Raw genomic sequence first — 15,507 nt, forward strand, 5'->3', positions numbered from 1 at the left:
AAAGTTTTCAATGTCTTGTTTCTTCTGAGGAGTGATTTCACTGAGCTGACAAAGGGGATGGCTTTTGTGAATAGAGGAAAGGCATGTTAGACAAGCAAGTTCCTGACATTTTTCACAATACAATTCCAGTTGTTTCCCCCTGTGATGAACACAGGTTGTCTGACCTTTTGTACGGATAGGTATTTTTGCTGTTGCCATTTTGATGAAATTCTGAAAATTTTTGCTGTTAAAGCAACACTCTACTATTATCAAGCCAGTCAGTAATGTAAAACACAAGGGAATAACTACAGTACCTCATGGTCACTGATGTTACAGAGTAATTGTGATGATCCAAGTTGTCCGTCCCCCGTGTCAGAATGTTACTTTACATTGTCCTTATTTCTCCACTTTCAGAATTCACAGCCACACAAATTAACTTCCTTCTTGTCCTGTCATGTTGATCAATCTGTTACTCTCTTACCGAAGATTTCCAGTTTTAACCAGGATTTAAACTCCATAAATTTGTTATTTTCAGACTGAAAATGCCAGTTTTTACCAAAATTAAAATCAACTGAATGGAATGATCCTTCTGATTGGTAAATAAGGTAACCAAATATCGTATCTAGGGACACACGCCCACAGGAATGTGTGTAGATCTACCTGTTGTGAGGTGGTATCTGATATACTTCCTGGTTGTGTGAGGTTAGCAATACAGTGGTGTAAAGAATATATAGATTACGTAGTAGGCCAATGTGGGTCATGTTTATAAACCATGATATTTAAATACCTACAGTTCACCTGGGATGTATTGTCTGTTAGGTATGTGTACTGGGTAATAATATATACCTGTACTGTGGGTATATACACCTGTGTGTTTGGTAATAAGACACACCTGTACTGTGGGTACATACACCTGTGTATTGGGTAATGAGACATACCTGTACTGTGGGTAGATACACCTGTGTATTAGGCAATAAGACATACCTGTATTGTAGGTAGATACATCTGTGTGTTGAGTTATAAGACATACCTGTACTGTGGGTAGACATACCTGTGTATTTGGTAATAAGACGTTCCTTTACTGTGGTTAGATACACCTGTGTATTGGGTAATAACACATACCTGTACTGTGGGTAGATACATCTGTATATTTGGTAATAAGACATACCTGTACTGTAGGTAGATACACCTGTGTGTTTGGTAATAAGACACACCTGTACTGTAGGTAGATACACCTGTGTATTAGGTAATAAGACATACCTGTACTGTGGGTAGATACACCTGTATATTGGGTAATGAGACATACCTGTACTGTGGGTAGATACACCTGTGTATTGGGTTATAAGACATACCTGTACTGTGGGTAGATACACCTATGTCTTGGGTAATAAGACATACCTGTACTGTGGGTAGATACACCTATGTCTTGGGTAATAAGACATACCTGTACTGTGGGTAGATACACCTGTGTATTGGGTTATAAGACATACCTGTACTGTGGGTAGATACACCTGTGTATTGGGTAATAAGACATACCTGTACTGTGGGTAGATACACCTGTGTATTGGGTTATAAGACATACCTGTACTGTGGTTAGATACACCTGTATATTGGGTAATAAAACATACCTGTACTGTGGGTAGATACACCTGTGTATTGGGTAATAAGACATACCTGTACTGTGGGTAGATACACCTGTATATTGGGTAATAAGACATACCTGTACTGTGGGTAGATACACCTGTGTATTGGGTAATAAGACACACCTGTACTGTAGATACACCTGTTATTGGATAATAAGACATACCTGTACTGTGGGTAGATACACCTGTGTGTTGGGTAATAAGACATACCTGTACTGTGGGTAGATACACCTGTGTATTAGGTAATAACACAAGCTACACAGTCCCTTTGTATGTTCTTTATCAATGGTGTGATGTCAGATGGATCATGTCATATTAGAGTCACAGGTGCTTGCATAGAAAATTAGAATTAAAAAAAATGATATCAGTGGTATGTTTACTGTGTAAAAGTGAAGGCCGGAAACTCATGTCACGAGCGAAACGGCACCCCATCTCACTTCAATCGACTAAAAAACACATTTATTCAAACTGACACGGTGCATACTATATACTACTGTCATCAGGAAATATTCATCTTTATTACATTTTTACCAGTGAAATATAAAAAAATTATTCATTCTATAAAAGTGATATTTTTCACTAGTGAAAAATATCACTTTTGCTGATTGACCAATCAAATTAATGATTAGAAAATACCAAAATAATTGACCAATCAGAAAGCCCGACATATATGTCAGCACCTGGACAGGGGAAACTACTTTCTTGTTTACAAATTATCGCTGTACATGTAGTCCTAGTTAGCATACGGGGTAGGGTTTTCGTTGATAAAAAATGTAATAAACAGAATATCTAACAGTGTCTGCAGTAATACCAAATATATTTCACTCGTGTGGCTAATATTTTGATATTTTCACTCGTGCTGCGCACTCATGAAAAATATCAAAATATTAGCCCCACTCATGAAATATATTTGGTATTACTGAAGACATTGTTAGATATCCTCTATTTAACCTACTGTGTCACTCAATACGAATTGTTACATCCAAAACACAATAATCCGTGAAAACATCGCCAAATTCCTCCTTCAGGACACCATTTTTCAAACTGCTCCCTCTGCCTGTCGGTCTCGAGTTCAAACCAAATTTCATGTTCTAATTGCCAGTATAGCCACTCAAAACAAGCCCCTGTGAAACGATTATGAATAATTCATGAACATTCATGAATAGTTCATGAATTATTCATGAACAAAATTCATGAATATTCGTGATTTATTCATGAATATTTTCATGAAATTCATGAACTTAAAACTTCATGAACATTTTTTTCAAATTATGTTCATGAATATTCATGAATTATGTAAGAAAGTTTTTCATTCATGAAATCATCATAGTTCATGAATGTTCATGAACTTTTTCATTCATGAAATCATCATAGTTCATGAATGTTCATGAACTTTTTCATTCATGACAATTCATGATTAGTTCATGAATATTCATGAACTTAAAACTATGATGAATACTCATGAACTTTTTCATTCATGACAATTCATGATTAGTTCATGAATATTCATGAACTTAAAACTATGATGAATGTTCATGAATGAAATATTTCATGAACATTCATTAATCCTGAAATCAAGATTTTCATTCATAAAATCATCATATTTCATGAATATTCATGAACTATTCTATTCATGATCATTCATGATTAATTCATGAGTTATGAACTTATTTAGAAAATGAATTTGCATGCATTTTACCACTTAATTTCATCAAAGTTTGTCATGAACTGTATCACTATGCATGTTTGAAAATTAATATCCTTGTAGTCCTTCCATTAAAAATTGCATTCAAATGGATCCATCACTTGTTTCAAAATTCATAACTGCTTGAAATGTGTATATTTACACAATCATTTGGATGGAAAATCCTTTTGATATTCTTCAGATAAGAGTGATTTATTTTCATTATTGCATTAATTCTCATTGCACAAATGATATGTGTTTGAACAATTTAGTTAAATGGGCAATGCAATTTCAATTTAAGAAATGCCAAAGCTATTTGAATATTATGTGCACTATGTAAATTTAGGTCACATGCATGGTGATTGATTTTAAGTTAATTCATACCTATAAACAGGTTGACATATTTCCAGAGTTGAATATTTCATTTCCTGATAGTGTTGTATTGACCATGAAGCAGGTATGAAAGATAAATACTTGCCTTCATTTGTAAAATAACATGTTATTCATCTCTGTGAGAAAAGCCTCATGGCTGCCATGTATTGGAACTCTCCTGCTAAAAGTTTTTGGGCGGGAAAAAATTTGGCGGGAAATTTGAAGTTTTCTTATTGTTTCCTTATTCTTCTTTAAGCCAATTGCAACATCAAAATTGTAATATAGACATGGAATTCAATTAACTTTTTAGTTTAAGTTTGTTATTCAATTTAAAATGTAAGGTATTGTTTTATTCAAGAAAATGTTCAATTTTAAAGTCAAATTCTCATTCATTAAAATTCTTCAAAATTCATTACTATTTGATTCATTTTGATGAATTTTAATGAATATCATCAATGCATGAAAATTCATGAATAGTTCATAATCACATAAAATTCTCATCCATTAAAGTTCTTCAAAATTCATTATCAACTGTTCTTATACTATTTCATTCATTTTGATGAATTTTAATGAATATCATCTATGCATGAAAGTTCATGAATAGTTCATAATCACATATGATGAACTATCATGAATCTTAATGAATTTGTAGAATTATTCATAAAAGTTCATGAAGAGTTCATGAGAGGTATTTGATGAATATTCATGAACATTTTTTCATGAATCAAAAACTTACAGTATTCTTGAAAGTTCATGAATGATTCATGAACATTCATGAACATCATCTCGCAGGGGTACATATATATACTATCCTCTAAATAAAACAATTTAATTTGTTATACTACACTTCCATTTGCTGTTAAAGGGTATCCATGAATGTTTTTACTTTCAAAGTTTTAATATATATATAGAGAGCTAGAATCCCAGAATTAACACACCCACACATATCTCATCTTAGTGATTTAATTTGGTCCCAATGCCTTTGTAGTTATGGCTCCAGTAAGTTCAATGCTGTAAATTACAAACTTTGTATGTTGTTTTCCTCTGTACAGTGATGTAGCCTCCCGCTACTACAAAGAGACATTGCCTCCAGATGATCCTGGGTGTTATGTGATATATCCCAGGAAAAAAATATGATCCACTCGAATACTATAAGGAGATATTGAACTGTCCAAGTTTATTTAGCTGAGGGTGGAATTCAGTGCCTTGTTTGTGCTTTGAAGTCAGTAAAGACCACATCTAGATCTATCAGTGATGATGCTAACACACAGAATTTTTTCTGTTTCAGCAAAATGTGTGTGGGTTTGATCTCCTCAGGGCCAGCGGTAAATCTTACGTCTGTGATGTTAACGGATTCAGCTTCGTGAAAAACTCCATAAAGTATTATGATGACTGTGCCAAAATACTAGGGTAAGTTTTACTTGGATGCTCTGGACGTTCAGGCCTGAAAGAGTTTTGTGAATTCTTCCCACCTATAAAGAAAAAGTGTGTTTTTAATTGTTTATCTACAGGAAGTGACTTTGCAGCTTCTTCCAACTTAAAGAAATAAATGTTTTTTAAATTGTTCAGACTTATTAGAGAATTATTGGAGAATTCTATTCTTCAGACCTACAGAAAAAGTGTTCGGTGAACTCTTCTGACCGGAAGGTGTTTTGGGAATTTTAAACACCAAGAATAGTGAAGTTTTATATTGATGTATTATCATGTATATCTTCATAATAATTTTTCTTTGAAAAAATTTCAGAACTATGATTATGCGTGCATTAGCTCCTCAAAGACACATCCCGTGGGTTTTAGGGGCAGCCCCAGAGGATATCCCTGTAGTGCCCACCACCTCCGGCTCTATGTAAGTACATGTGTATACCTGTACTGGTAGTCTGTACATCAATAATCATCTGTATATAGAGACTTTGTATAAACACCTCTGTACACCACCTCCGGCTCTATATAAGTACATGTGTATACCTGTACTGGTGGTCTGTACACCAATAATCATCTGTATATAGAGACTTCGTACCTCCACCTGTGTACACCACCTCCGGCTCTATGTAAGTACATGTGTATACCTGTACTGGTAGTCTGTACGTCAATAATCATCTGTATATAGAGACTTCGTACCTCCACCTGTGTACACCACCTCCGGCTCTATGTAAGTACATGTGTACACCTGTACTGGTAGTCTGTACATTGATAATCATCTGTATATAGAGACTTTGTAAAAACACCTGTGTACACCACCTCCGGCTCTATGTAAGTACATGTGTATACCTGTACTGGTAGTCTGTACACCAATAATCATCTGTATATAGAGACTTTGTACCTCACATATCAATAAGATTTTTAGCCCACCATCATCAGATGGTGGGCTATTCAAATCACCCTGCGTCCGTCCGTCCCTCCGTCCGTCCCTCCGTCCGTCCGTCCGTCCCTCCGTCCGTCCCTCCGTCCGTCCGTAAACAATTCTTGTTATCGCTAATCCTCAGAAAGTACTGAAGAGATCTTTCTCAAACTTCATATGTAGGTTCCCCTTGGTGCCTAGTTATGCATATTGCATTTTGGGACCGATCAGAAAACAACATGGCCAACAGGCAGCCATCTTGGATTTTGACAATTGAAGATTGTTATCGCTATTTCTGAGAAAGTACTGGAGGGATCTTTCTCAAATTTCATATGTAGGTTCCCTTTGGTGCCTAGTTATGCATATTGCATTTTGGGACCGATCGGAAAACAAGATGGCCGACAGGCAGCCATCTTGGATTTTGACCATTGAAGTTTGTTATCGCTATTTCTGAGAAAGTACTGAAGGGGTCTTTCTCAAATTTCATATGTAGGTTCCTCTTGGTGCCTAGTTATGCATATTGCATTTTGGGACCGATCGAAAAACAACATGGCCGACAGGCAGCCATCTTGGATTTTGACCATTGAAGTTTGTTATCGCTATTTCTGAGAAAGTACTGAAGGGATCTTTCTCAAATTTCATATGTAGGTTCCCCTTGGTGCCTAGTTATGCATATTGCATTTTGGGACCGATCGGAAAACAAGATGGCCGACAGGCAGCCATCTTGGATTTTGACCATTGAAGTTTGTTATCGCTATTTCTGAGAAAGTACAGAAGGGATCTTTCTCAAATTTCATATGTAGGTTCCCCTTGGTGCCTAGTTATGCATATTGCATGTTGGGACCGATCGAAAAACAAGATGGCCGACAGGCAGCCATCTTGGATTTTGACCATTGAAGTTTGTTATCGCTATTTCTGAGAAAGTACTGAAGGGATCTTTCTCAAATTTCATATGTAGGTTCCTCTTGGTGCCTAGTTATGCATATTGCATTTTGGGACCGATCGGAAAACAAGATGGCCGACAGGCAGCCATCTTGGATTTTGACCATTGAAGTTTGTTATCGCTATTTCTGAGAAAGTACTGAAGGGATCTTTCTCAAATTTCATATGTAGGTTCCCCTTGGTGTCTTATTATGCATATTGCATTTTGAGACCAATCAGAAAACAAGATGGCCGACAGGCAGCCATCTTGGATTTTGACAATTGAAGTTTGTTATCGCTATTTCTGAAAAAGTACTGAAGGAATCTTTCTCAAATTCCATATATAGATTCCCCTTGGTGCCTAAATCTTAGATTTCATATATAGGTTTCCCTTGTTTGAAAAGTACTAGAGGTTTCTTCTGAATTTACACAGACTAGTAAGACTTAGAAGAAGAGAAAAGTAGAGAAAAGATCAATCTGACATGGAACCTATGAAGAACATTCAATGGTGGGCGCCAAGATCCCTCTGGGATCTCTTGTTGTTGTGTAGGATGTTCTCTATAATTCCATGTTTTATTTGTAGGATGGAACTAAGGACTGTCGTAGCGGTTATCAGACACGGCGACCGTACACCAAAACAGAAAATGAAAATGGAGGTCAAACACAAAAAGTTTGTAGTTAATTTTTCATAAATCAAAACATTGAAACAGAAGAACTTGAGTATCTTAAATTATCAACTTTTGTATTTCAGTGTTTTTGTGGAGTATAGGACCACCACTTAATTTAATTAAAGTTCGCACTTTGATATTGATAAAGTCTGTGAGCAACAATGTTTGAACCAAGAAAGAGATGAATATTTTGTGTGATACGTATAAAAATCCCCCTGTTGCATTATTTCCCACAGAAAATAATGTTAAACTTCAGAACCTACACATGATATTGGTAAATTTGAGTTCTCACATGAGATAGAATTGAGACATTTTTTTTTGCAAAAGGAAAACAATGTTTAATAACGTAAATGACATTAGATACACAATGTATGGCATCGCTTATCTTGTATAAAGTTTCTAAATGTCTGATTTAAACTATATGATAAACACACATCTATATATCTGTGTTAACTTGTATGAGTGTAGGTACACCCATTACATGAATTATCAAAAGTGTGGTATCATCTATCGCAGAAATATGACCACAGAATGCTAATTTAATATCGCAGAGTTTTTATTGGCTTTAGGTTCCAGTTAATTACAGCTTTATGACATCTCACATGATGAGGCTAGTGAATGAAAATATTGCCATTTTAGATCTTTTATCAATCTGCCAAAAAAAAAATTCACAAATTGTCAAATATTTTCAAAGATATCGTAATTACATTGTATGTGTAAAACATTCATTTCCTAGGACGATTGATTTCTATCAATCTCGTATGAAATGTAACATATGAAGTGAAGACTCTTGTAATGACTTGTGATAACTTTCTCACCTTTTCAGATTCTTCGATCTCTTTAAGAAATATGATGGCTATCGTACCGGACATTTAAAACTGAAGAAACCAAAACAGCTCCAGGAGGTTTTAGACATTGCCCGATTCTTACTGTCTGAACAGCAGTCGTCATCAGATCCAGAAATAGCAGAGAAAAAGGCAAAACTACAACAGCTTAAATTAGTGTTAGAAATGTAAGATATCATATCCTTGATAGTAGCATACTTCAAAACATTCTAGAAAAAATTCAGATTTCTATCTTCTTTCAAAAAATTATGATTTGCTAATTCTTTATAAATGCAAGACATTAAATTCCTTAGAAATATGAAGATTTCTGTTTTGGATTATTTGACTGCCTTACAAATGTAGACATTTCTATTTCCTTAGAAATATAACAAATTTAATTTTGATTGTCTTAGAATAATCAGCTTTCTCCATCCTTGATAGAAACATTTTGGAAGTCATTATTTTAAAAACTTATCATTTCTTTAGGAAAAATATTTACCTTTGTCTGGAAAGACTTCTTGAAAATGTGATGAAAAACTTGTTGACTTATGTATAGTGTTTAACATCAAAATTTGAAATTTCCCCGCTATAGTTGAACACAGATATATAAATATCATTTTGAAATTATATGGAGGTGACACAGCATGTTATTTGAATCCATATCATTAAACTATAAAGTTACAAATTGAAAATGTTAAAAGAAATCACCTTGACAATATTTGATAAAAGTTAAAACTGTTCTTAATATTTTAGTTGTAAGAATATTTTTTGTTTTGAAGGTTTTGTTGTGGAGTTTTAGTATTTTCATTTCTCTTTCACTCCTTAATTTTGTCACTAAAAATTTAAATAAAAAATTAAGACATTTAACACTTTTCCCTAATATCTTCTGTTTGCCCCATTAACAGAAAAAAAACCGACACAGAAAGAAAGAAATTATGGTTTGAGTCCTGATTTCTCCAATTATTTGAACATAACAGTTTAAGTTACCTAAATTCTTTACTATTGAGACGATCAAGATAACTCAAATGTAACCACAAGCTGCCATTTTTTTCAATTTTGAAGGTGGGATTTTCATCACAATTTCGAAATACAGACGAGCACTTTCTTGTGTACATCAGAAAAGTTGGTCAATTTGCTATGTTTTGTGGTTTTCTGGTTAAAATGTATGAGTTATCTCCCCATGCCATAGTGAGTTATCTGCCCTTTGCAACTATGCAGACAATCGCTATCCTGTGATTTCAAAGAAAATGAATAATCTACCCTCTGCCAAAAAAAAACGAGTTGTCTATCCTTGGCAAATAAAATTTTACATACTTTTTGCCATTCAGCTGTTTGAATGTGTGAAATTCTTGCTTTCTTTGAAAACCAATAACCCTTCCTACATGTGCATGTCCCCCTCTTTCACAGTTGAAATTTAAATTTTGGAGATTGTCTTTTTTAATCCCATTTGCAAAAGACACATATTTACAAGTGTAGGGTAAATGTAGACATTGAAAGTAAAAAGTAAATTTAATCTTAGAATAAGATACATTGGCAAACAAACATGTAATTTCTCTACAAAGCAAAATATTCAGATCTTTATTGTTCTGTTAGCATTCTTGAAAGTGGATGTCATTGAAAGAAAACCCCAAAAAATCAATTGATCCCAGAACCAACAAGACAAATTTTTAAATCTATTAATCTTTTAGTATCAATATTAATGATTGATATTTGTGCATATTTCGTCTTATTAACAATGACACATTTTTTTATGTCCGACCATGTTCTGTGATATATAGTTTTACCCTTGGCTGTCAGTCCATCATTCCATCATAATTTTGTTTCCACTCTGACATGAAAATGTTATTAGTTCTATTTTTTTGTAGTCAATTATTTTTTTCCAGGGTTTCAAAGTATGAAACACTGTAAATGATAATATCAATTCATGGATGGAAGTTTTCAGTGTTTTGGAAAAATTTTCGCTCATATGAATCTATGTAAACTTTGATAAAACCCTCTGTTTCAGTTCTGTAAAAACTCGTGTAATTTGGGCATTTTTTTTTTTAAATGTTTCCCAATTATATTTTGATGATAAACTTTGAGAAAACCCGCTATTTCAGTATTTTGGAAATATTTCCACTGTATGTGTGGATGTTAGACTTTAACAAAACCTGCTGTTTCAGTGTTTTGAGATTCAGACACTTTCATCCTTAGTGACTTCACCTCAAACATGACACTTCTTAATTCTCCAGAGACTATTAAAAGAAACTGAAGATTGTGATATTTTTTTTTCTGGTTCTGAAAAGTACTTGTCAGTATTTTCAACATAACAACGTACTTCTAGGTCTGCTTCTGTTGATTTTGATTTAGCCATGCTTGTGATTTCAAAATTCAATATAAATAGAAAAATAGGTTTTTCACACTTTCAAGTTAACGTTTGTCTTTGCAGATAATCTTCTACTGACTTTCTGTAGAACAAGGAAATCAGTTAATTGCGTAGTTGGCTTGTGTAGACATTATTGATAACACTTAATAAATGTTATTAACAGTTGAAATATTTGAATCTACATTTTGTATTAAAACATCACTATTGGCTTGTTTGTTTGGTTGTCCAATCCAGTCTCCACCAAATTGAATTACCTCCTGTAACTCAAAGTGTTAATTCTACTTTTCTATTTTGGAAACGTTGAAACATTTTCAAAATTACTGATAAGCAACTTCTACAAAACTAAATTTGAAAATGTATTTTAAAATGAATTGAATTAAGTTTTTTTGTATGTAACTTGTACCTTAAAGGGAGGTGATTCAGTTTCAGCAAATTTGCATGTGCAGATGAAATGGTTTTGATGAAAACTGTTTGTCTTGTCCATTAGACAACAAAATGTTGTCTAAATAAGATTTTTTTTACTTTGATAAGTGAAAAATGTAGAGGTACCAGGAAAACAAATTTAAAACACAAAAATCAATCTTGATCAATTTTTTTATCCTTAAAAATTGCATTGACTGTTCCCTAATTGATAATAATTAATTAAGAAATTGGAAACAAAGCTCTTAATTGGCAAAAATTTGGAACATTTTTCCTTTTGAAAAAGGATTATCAACACTTGGGAAAATCCTTGCCATCTTCTGAAAACTAGGGGAGATTGTGCATGTCCAAAATTTCAAACTCAGAAAATCTATTTATAGACCTCCTCTTGAAAACTATATACTTTGTACACATGCATTTTAAGCTGAAGTTAATGCTGTACAAATTGGTTTTTAAAGATTATCTATAAAAGTAAAGTTTTATTGTGAAAGATTCAAAGATTTCGAATCTCTCTGAAATAGGAAGGGCTCGCAAGCATGGAATTAAAATTAAGTTTAAGAGAAATCTTCTGTTTTCAATAGTTAAGATATTCATTGTTTCCTGTGTTCAGCATAATATATAATTTCAAAGATTCAAATATTTAAGTTTTGATGTTTATGAGTATATACATGTACATCATATTAACATGTATACAGGAATCTACATTTTAACAGTGGAAACGGCAAAAAGTTTTAAGTTTAGGTGGCAAAGTTAAATAATATTTACCTGTAAAAAGGTATACACATTTTAATCAGTTATTTCTAGACTCAAACATTTCAGTCCTTCATTACTGTTTTTTCTGGTGGAACTTTAATTACTCAAAGTTGGGTACCCATTGTTATATATCTTTTTATTATTATAATTGTAAATTTGGAATCACACAAAAAATATATTTAAAAAAAATTGATTTAAGGTATGTTTAAGACCTTTTTCTTAAAAAGTCATATGAAAGACAGAATTAAACTAACAAACCTTTGTGAAAAGATTGAAGAATTTTTACCAATATATCCAAATAATAAAAAAGATAACAGGTAGTTTAACTAGTTACAGGAAATATGTATCATTATTTAGAGTTAGAGAAAGAAAATTTCAACGATCACTATAACTAAAATATATCAATACTAGAGACTTATAACAATTAATTATCTTGATATTCTTAAGATTTGTCTTCGTTGTTGAAGGTATGGTCATTTTTCTGGAATCAATCGGAAAGTTCAGCTCAAATACCAACCATACGGCCACCCAAAGAAGTCGTCGAGTGAGGAAGGTTGGTGTACCCTGTTACTTGTACAGCTGTTGTAAATGTTTTTATCAGAATTCATCTTCACTGTTATCGTGTTAGTCTGCACAATAGTCCTACACTGCTTCTGTTTCATAGGATTGCCTGCTAATTAATAGCTATCATAATAGATTTGAAAAATAAAAAAACTCATAGATTGAAATTTTCTTTTACCTTAGACAGATATATTTACACTTTTGTCTTCATGAAGTCTTCTTTACTCTTGGGTTTAGATGTAGGTTAGTGGGTAGGTGGGGGTCCCCTTTACAACAACTACATGGCATCATGTCAAAAATATAGTGATGCAGCTTTGACGATTCAATCACACATTGTCAGTTCAATCAGACATTGACAATTCAATCACATATTGACAAAATGATCACATTGACAATTCAATCACATATTGACAAAATGATCACATTGACAATATGATCACATTGACAATTCAATCACGTTGACAATTCAATCACATATTGACGATTCGATCACATTGACAATACGATCACATTGATAATTTGATCATATTGGTAATATGATTACATTGACAATATAATCACATTGACAATTCAATCACATTGACTCAATGACATTGACAATTCAATCACATTGCACTCACAATTGTTTTGTAATGCATTCAAGTAATGTCAGTATTTTATACAAGAGTGTCAACAGGGTTAGAGAAAAATTCTGATTTACCCCCTTGGGGTTGAAACACAGAAATCAAAACCCTCAATATAAGATTTCTTTGAGTCTTGTATTTGGTAACTTAATAGTCTTTTCCCATAAGTTGAGATCCTTAAGCAGTGAAAGAATCTTCTGAAATGAGGAAAAATTTCAAAATCAAATGAACATGATTAAGTTTTACACAGTTTTGAAGAAAGACGACACACCCACATAAACAATACATAGTTGTTACTACTGTATTCAATCATTCACCATAACTTTGATATTTTGTTTTTGATTGCTCTTTGATGCATGTTAAACAGGTATTCATGACATGCACTGGTTTTTAACAAATTTGTTTGTCTCTCTCCATCAGGGGCAATAACTGTATATACACTATACTCACTGCACTATCTAGACGCTCTATAAATGCATGTATTGTTCTGGCAGTATCATGATATTCCCATTAATCATGTGTTGTGACAGTGTTATTTTATTTTCACATTTTCTGATAGATCTATACAGCAAATTCAAGTAAGCTGTATACAAAACTACTACTTTCTAACAAACTGTAAACTTCCTTTTGGGAGATTTCTCATAATTTTTTTATATTCAAGCTTGAGAAAGTTACAGACCTCTATTTGACAAGATACATACTTTAAGTGGCCTTTCTTGTTTTACTAATTATTTTTATGTCTAAGATTATATTTCCAAATTCTGGAGTGGAATTATAAACTATTGAATGATTAATGTATGATACTAAGCTATATAACTACATCTATCATTCTAGTTTCATTTTCATTTCTTCCTTTTGCACGTCAGTTAATATGACTAATAGATTAATAACTTTTAGAATACAATTTGTGGCTTTTTCCTGAAAATCCTCATCAGCAACAAATATATTAATAACTGCATGCACATAGTATGGCTCGTTTCCTGGTAGTTACATGTCTGCTTCTAAATTTACTCTGAATAATTACAGTTATAGCTTATTTAGTTTCCAGCATTCAGGGTAGATAACTCAGTTTTAGAGCTAATAGCAAATAACTCAATTTTCAGAGTTTAGGGGAGTTAACTGAGCTTTCAGAGTAAAGGGGAGCTAGTTGTTTTTAGAGTTAAGGGGAACGAATTCAGTTTTCAGAGTTCATTGGAGCTAATTCAGTTTTCAGAGTAAAGGGGAGTTAATTCAGTTTTAGAGCTAAGGGGAGCTAATTCAGTTTTCAGAGTAAAGCGGAACTAATTCAGTTTGCAAAGTGAAGGAGAACTAATTCAGGTTTCAGAGTTAAGGGAAGCTAATTCAGTTCATGAGTTAAGGGGAGCTAATTCAGTTTGCAAAGTGAAGAACTTATTCAGTTTTCAGAGTTAAGGGGAGCTAATTCAGTTTTTAGAGTTAAGGGAAGCAAATTCCGTTTCCAGAGTTAAGGGGAGCTGATTCAGGTTTCAGAGTTAATTGGAGCTAATTCAGTTCATGAGTTTAGATGAGCTTTTTAATTAGTGATAAGCATACATTCAATGTGTCTCAATGGTGATAATCAAATTTGGTCATAGTTATAAAGAACTTTGGCAAAAAATAATCAAAAATTTAAATAGTGTTATGAGATTATAGTGTCATTGAAATAGCTTTAATATACAAATTGTACATACGTCATTTTTCTACTGTTTATCATCGAAACATCCCACACAAAAATCCAATACTGGATCCAATATACAAAAGTCATTTCAAATCAACTTATTGAAAAAGAGAGAACAAAAATAATTTAAATTGAAGCTAGTTGCTACTTTATATATTCATCAAAATCATATTCATAACCATTCATTGTCTCCAGTAGACAGTACTTTCCATCATTTTACATAAACTCTGTACTTTCTTGTTGGTTGTTTTGGAATAGCCACAAAGAATTTAAAACATCTCATATCTACGTACCTCACTCATCATATCGCCTCTATTTTTGAACATTTCTCAAAATCTCTGTAACATTATTGCCAGAATTAGATTTAAAACATGTTTCAGTTTTGGCTTGTCACTTCTGAATGAATAACTTTTCTTGATTCACAAGATTCAAAGAAATAGATGAATTACTTAAAAAATAATAAATTTCATAACAGAACTAGACAAGTTTCTAGTTAGAAAATGATTTACAAAGCAATGTAAACTTACCATATTGGAACTAGTGAAGATAATATGAAGTAAACTCATAGATGTATTGTTAGGGAGTCACAGTATTATTTTCTTTTCCAGCCATTCATTGTCAAAACTATTTTTTGCTTTGTTTTGTTTATTAGGTCATCTGACCCGAAGGGTCAGGATGACC

General features: G+C 33.0%; 1 protein-coding gene across 1 annotated transcript in view; it reads left to right on the plus strand.

Annotated features, from left to right (window-relative positions):
- The window catches only part of LOC117315152 (inositol hexakisphosphate and diphosphoinositol-pentakisphosphate kinase 2-like), a 32,240-nt gene extending 19,685 nt beyond the window's left edge, over positions 1-12,555 (plus strand). Inside the window, exons 7-11 of the mRNA XM_033869296.1 lie at positions 4,967-5,088; positions 5,423-5,524; positions 7,521-7,607; positions 8,432-8,617; positions 12,435-12,555. Of these exons, the coding sequence (XP_033725187.1) occupies positions 4,967-5,088; positions 5,423-5,524; positions 7,521-7,607; positions 8,432-8,617; positions 12,435-12,555 (618 nt within the window). The remainder of the gene's footprint in view (positions 1-4,966; positions 5,089-5,422; positions 5,525-7,520; positions 7,608-8,431; positions 8,618-12,434) is intronic.
- The last annotated feature ends 2,952 nt before the right edge of the window (positions 12,556-15,507 follow it).

This window comes from Pecten maximus, chromosome 17 (genome assembly GCF_902652985.1).
Source record: "Pecten maximus chromosome 17, xPecMax1.1, whole genome shotgun sequence".
Taxonomy (NCBI): domain Eukaryota; kingdom Metazoa; phylum Mollusca; class Bivalvia; order Pectinida; family Pectinidae; genus Pecten; species Pecten maximus.